Here is a 6,350-nt window from a genome sequence, read left to right on the forward strand (position 1 = left end):
CAATTTCTAGGTTCAAAAAACAACAATTTCTAGGTTCAAGAAGCCCTTAGGAAAAATAGCTGGGTGGTTGGCCGTGGACCAGCACATCTCCAGCCTCCCAACAACATTTGGTGATAGCTGTGACTCTGAGGTGTCCTGCCCTCACCATAGATTCTTTCACTTCCTCATTTACAGCTTCCAGGCAGGGCAAGTCTCAGTCTAGTGACAAACATCATAGGTGACGATGAGAGGAGGGCAGGGCCTTAGCAGAACCAACCCCAGCCTGGGTGGGGATGAAGAGGAGGGAGACATGATACACAAGGGAGGTCTTGGGTCTGATTTAGGCAGTTCCTGGGAGACTCGACATGGGCCCTGAAGCCTTCCCCACCTGGAATGTGATTGACAAGGAATACCTTTTGAAGATCATGGCGTGTCAGAGGAGCTGGACTCGGCTCTCTTCAATCTGGCTTCTCATTCTGGGGCTATTTGTTTTGAAAGAGACCCAGGCAGGTAAGTGTAGGGGAAACATGTCAGATAGAGAGGGGAAAGGCCATGTGGATTTGGCTTAGTCACTGGGTTTCAGATAAGGCAGGCAGTCAGTCAACATGCATTTATTAAACAATTTGCATGCTCCACCTATTATTCTAAGTCCTAGGGATATCATCAAATAAATAAAATAAAGCCTAGCCCCTGCCTCAAACAGTTCATATTCTAATGGGGGAGACAACATATAAATAAAAAAGATACTTGAAAGATGCTACAGAGTAGGTAAAAGATTACTTTGGAGAGGAAAGCTCTGGCAATTGTGGGCCCCAAAAAGGGTTTCCTGGAAATGGCATTTTATCTGACACCTGAAGGAATACAGGGAAGCCAGAAGGTGAAGGAAAGGGTGGAGAATGTTTCAATGGGAAACACTCAGGAGAAACAATTGGGACAAAGGAGAGGGGATGGAGTATCATGTGTGGGGAATAGCAGGTAACTGCTGTTGGTTACTTGAATGAAGGAGAAAAGTAAAGTGGGAGACAATTAGAATGAGGGAGAAAAGTAAAGTGGGAGACAATTAGAAAGGCTGGAAGTATGCATATCTGAAAGGATCTAAATGTGAAGCAAAGAACTTTATCCTGGAGGGACTGGAGTTTACTAAGCAGGAGAATGAGATAGTCAGAGGAACGCTTTAGATAAATCATGTTGGCAGCCTAGAGGACCATGGGTGGAAGAGGGAAGAGGCTTGAGGTAGGGAGATCAGTAAACAGGATACTGTAGGGAAGGGATAAGAGGGCCCAAATGAGGGTCAGGCTATAGAAGTGAAGAGGGCAGGAGAATAGGAAGGGACGGGAAAAGTCATAAAATCCTACTTTGTCATTTTGCAAATTTGGAAACTGAGGTACAAAGTGGTTATATGATTTTCCCAAAGTCACATCATTAGAATTAGAAATGGGATTCAAACCTAGTTCTTCCAATTCCAAAGTCAATATTCTTTCCACTATTCCATACAAATTCCCAACTATGTGCCAAGTATGATAGTAAGCATTCTTTTCTCCCAAGGAACTTGCATAAGATGGGATATGAATAATCATTATAAATATAAGTAAATTCAAATGAATTTCTGATTGGGGCAGGACACAAGCAGGTTGTGTTTGTCCTTCCTTCTCAAATAGAATCATCACATCAGGGAGGTGATGCTGTGATATGCAAGTGGATTTTGTTTAAATGAGGGAGGGCTGTGTCACCTGCCTGCCTCACTTTCTCCTCCAGTACCAACTGGGTCCAAAGGCCAAATATAAATCAAGAAGACTGGAGATGACCCTCCTAAAAGCAGGTGCTGGGGCCCAGCAGACAGGGGATGACGGTTAGTCAAGGATGAGGGATGTAAAAAATTTAATTTGAGAGAATTTGTAGAAGTGCAATCAAGAGGGCTCAGGTACTAGTCAGATATTGGGGGAAGAGGAAGATGAGTCTGAGATCATAGACCTGGATGATTGGATTATTAGCAGTGACCTTGCTAAAAAGAGAAAGTAGACTACTGTGTTTTGGGGGAGAGATAATGAGTTCTGGTTTTTACATGTTGAGTTTCAAATAGCTATAAGCAACATAATTGGAGCTATCCAAAAGAAAGGGTCTCTCTTTTTTTTTTTTTTCAAATAAACATTTAAGTTCCTCCTCTGTGCCAGGCATTGTGGTAAATGCTTTACAAATATTTCTTTTGATCATCAAAAGAACTCGGAGCAGAAGGTGCCATTATTTTGCCGGTTTTATGGGAAAGGAAACTGAAGTTCACAGAACCTAAGTGAAGTGCCCAGGTTTGAATTCAGGTCCTCCTGAAAACAAGCACAGCACTCTTTCCATCACACCATCTAGCCAGTGATTCTTAGACTATAAGAGAGAGGAGACTTATAGGTGGATATTTAAATTTTGGAGTCATTTGTATAGTTACCCTTACTGATGGTGGCAGGCAGAGGAAGGGCAAAGAAATGGATGACAGGAAGCACTGGTCTTCTGGCATCCCCAACCCTTCAGAAACATGTTCTCTTCTTTCCTTCTTTCCTATAATTCAGCGCACCACAGACATATGGGTCAGTTCACTGCAGTGGGCACATATAATTCTCTCTTGGAACTAAGTGTAATTAGCTTCATGGATGATATTCCAGTGGGATCCTATAACAATATATACAAGCAAATTAATATCAAGATACCCTGGATCTTCAAAGCACTGGGAGCTGATTACCTTACCAAGAGGGATCATTTATTGGTGGACCATGAGCAACATTTCCGCTGGATCATCCAATTCTTATCAAAGAATGACACTAACCCTAACAGTAAGTCCGACCCACACATTTCCCCCATCCTTCTTCATGCTACCTTCCAAGTCCAATAGATCCATGCCCTAAAAGATCTATTAGAATTAATAGATAACTCCAAGTCTAATAGATCCACCCCTAAAAGATCTATTAGCATTAATATATAATAATTCCAAGTCTAATAGATCATACCACTGAAATGGATGTCCTTTGTCCCAGTCCATTAATATTTACTAACCTGGAGGGAGAGTTTCAAAGAATCCACCGCTGGATCATGGGCTTCATCCAATAATTCCCCATCCTGATTCACCAGCTCTTTCTTCAATCCTAAAAAACCTCTGACTTCTGCCCAAGAACTTGCACACTTCCCAAACTTTTTAGATTGACTTGGAGAATGGGGACTCTATGCTCTTGTTTGGGCCCTCCGTTTAGGGATGGATTGCAGTTGATCCCCATTACTGAACCCTCCCTTTTTTCCAGTCCCAGAGGAACCCACCCCTATTTCCCTTCACAGGAAACCACACAGTGCAGCTCCTTGCAGACTGTGAAATAGACAATGACATCAAGGTAAAGAGCCACGTCCATTTAATTTGGGATGGGGTAGAATATTACAGGATAGATGAAGAAGTTGGGCAGTGGGAGAACTTAAAGCCTGAAACCAACCAATACCAACACACTCTGGCTAGTCCCTACTGGACAGATCTAAGGAAACGCTTTATGAGTGAATATTGTGTTGACCTGTTGAGGAAAATCGTTGGATACTCAAGCTTAAGGGATAATGGTGAGTGTTTGCTTCTTCCCATATTTCCCTAGAAAGTCCAGGTCACCTCCATCATTTCGTGCAGTAAGTGGAGCCCTAGAGAAACAAATAGGATCCCTGATTTCTGTCCAAAACTTCAACTTAGAATGAAAAAATCAGGGAAATGTGAGAAAGATTGAGGGGTTTTTTTCTTTTTTCCTTCCTTCTTTTTTCATGTAATTTTTCTTTTTCATCTTCTGTCCCTTTTATCTTTTCTATTTATCTTCCTTTTCTTCTTGCTCTCTTTGTCCTTCTTTCTATTTTCTCTATCTTTTCTCTCCTCCTTCCTTTCTTTCCCTTCTCTCTCTACTTTTCTTCCCTTCTTCCCCCATTTATTCCTTTCTTTCTTTTAATTTCCTTTCTTTTTCAGTTTTATTTATCTTTCTTTATTTCTCTTAATTAAGTTAAACTCTTTATCCCTGCCTGATCTTGGCATGAGACTGATCCTAGGAGCTCAAAGGCTATGACAATTGAATATGTACTTTTTCTGCCCTACCAAACTGGAAAAACTTTCTGTATGGGCCCAAGAATTATGGAGTTTCCATTTGCTGTCTAGTGAATCATCTAGCCAAATTTAAAACATCATTACCAGGTATTTGGTTTAATTTTTAATTTGTTGCACTTGAAGGGGGGCAATGAAAGAAATACATGAAAGGTGCATAGTAAGCATAGGAGGTCTGCAATCTTTATATTAGAAGGACCCCTACTGATAAAATAATGGCTTTTATGGAATGTTGACCTGTTGAAAAAGACTCTGTTGTCAATCCATCTTAGAAGATCAAATTACATGAAGATATTTTGGAAAGCTGCTAATGATGTAATAATCAACTCCAACACAAATCCATTTTGTAGATGCCCATCAATTGGGGAATGGATGAACAAGGTGTGGTACATGAAGGTAACAGAACATTAATGTTATATAAAAAATGACAAACAATCTGATTATAGAAAGGCCTGGAAAGATTTACATGAATTGATGCTGAGTGAAACACATTAAACACAATAACAGCAAGAATTGCGACGATCAACCCTGAAAGACTCAGTTCTTCTCAGTGGCTCAGTGATCCAAAGCAATCCCAATAGATTATGGGCAGAAAATGCCATCTGCATCCAGAAAAAGAATTATGGAGATTGAATATAAATCAACACATGCTATGTTCACTTATTGTTTCTGTTTTTTTTTTCTCTCTTTCCCATGGTTTTTCCCTTTTGCTCTGATTTTTCTCTGCCAACATGATTCACAAAGCAATGTGTATTAAAAATAAATAAACTTACTACAAAAAAAAAAAAAAAAACTCTGTAAAAAACTGTAATGAGTGCAGAGAGGTATAAGCTATCATCTCATTTTTAAGGACCTGATGAGTCCATAGGCTCCCATAGGATGAGGGGTGTTGCATTAAAAAGTCTGGGAATATCAAAAAAGGTAGAAATAAGAGAAGCATCAAACATTCACTGAGATAGTATCATGAGGCTTTCTTTCTTGATCTCTGCTCCCAGTGCCCCCTGAGGTGACCGTATCTCGCCATGTCAACCCAGAAGATAGAATCATTCTCTCCTGCACAGCCACAGGCTTCTACCCACGCTCCATCCTGCTGCAGTGGAAGAAGAATGGGGAGCTGGGTGTATGGGGAAAGGAGACTTCCAGTGGTATCCTGCCCAATATGGACTCCACCTTTTACCTCTGCCTTACCTTAGAGCTCCCACCAGAGGACTCAGGGACAGGTTATACTTGTGTAGTGGAACACACTGAGTTGAAGACCCCTACTGTGTATCCAGGTAAGCCCTTCAGCCATGGATCCTTATCACATCCCCAGGAGACCAGATCTCAGAATACAGTTCCATTCCCTTTCCCCTTCTTCCATTGAATGTACACCCAATTACATTCTCTCCTTTCTCCCTATAGTCCCTGAAAAACCCACACTGGAGAAGCCTTGGGTCCTGACACTGAGCATAATGTTGATTGTGATCCTACTGATGAGCTGTGTTGGAGCCTTCATCCTATGGAAAAAGAAGTCAAGTGTGAATGTAATGAGAGAGAGGTGAAAAAAAGTATTGGATGGGGAGCTCCCAAAGAGATGGGAAATATTGCTACTACAGCAACCTCAATAACTGGTGGTTGAAAAATAATTTGAGAAGAGAATCCCAGAATCTTAGGCTGAAAATGGGACACAGAAGTTATACAAGCTAAACTACACCTGGTCAAAAAGCTCCTCGATTACATCCTGGATAAATCTACTTCTCCAAGCCTCAGTTTCTTTATTTGTAAAAGAGGGATAAGAATAGTGCTAATCTTATGGTAATAGGATACAAATAAAATTTCAGTCAAACCTTGAAGTGCTATGTAAATATTAGTAATTAATATTAATTATGGGTATTATTGATCATTAATTAATTGTTCATACAGTTGGAGACTACTCTTTTTTTTCTGTTACACGAAGGCTGTCACATTGTTGACTTACATTAAACTTTCAGAACACTCAAATCCTTGTCTTTTTTTTCCCCCCACAGGAAACATTGTGTGTGTCTGTGTATGAAAATGTCTTATCCTTAGTAGTATTTTTAATTCAACTATGAGATTTAGCTGATTTATATTCCAATCTGATCCAATCCAATCTAATTATCATTTGTCAAGGCCAGCTAGTGTATTATTAGACTCTTGTAGCACAAAGACAAGGAAAAAAAAAATAGCCCCTGCTTTCTTGGCGCTTTTATTGGTGGAGTGACACAACATGTCAAACTCCAATAGAAATTTGATCTTATATTCTGCTTGTTGT

The 6,350-nt window shown here is 40.3% G+C and overlaps 1 protein-coding gene across 1 annotated transcript; it reads left to right on the forward strand.

Moving 5' to 3' along the window:
• The first annotated feature begins 272 nt into the window (after window positions 1–272).
• LOC141553142 (zinc-alpha-2-glycoprotein-like) lies at window positions 273–6,041 on the forward strand. Its single transcript, XM_074284984.1, has 5 exons — window positions 273–489; window positions 2,535–2,795; window positions 3,292–3,558; window positions 5,074–5,352; window positions 5,480–6,041. The coding sequence occupies exons 1-5, from the start codon at window positions 345–347 to the stop codon at window positions 5,617–5,619; spliced, it is 1,092 nt and encodes a 363-aa protein (XP_074141085.1). The 5' UTR covers window positions 273–344; the 3' UTR covers window positions 5,620–6,041.
• The last annotated feature ends 309 nt before the right edge of the window (window positions 6,042–6,350 follow it).

The sequence above is a fragment of the Sminthopsis crassicaudata genome, chromosome 2 (genome assembly GCF_048593235.1).
Source record: "Sminthopsis crassicaudata isolate SCR6 chromosome 2, ASM4859323v1, whole genome shotgun sequence".
Classification (NCBI taxonomy): domain Eukaryota; kingdom Metazoa; phylum Chordata; class Mammalia; order Dasyuromorphia; family Dasyuridae; genus Sminthopsis; species Sminthopsis crassicaudata.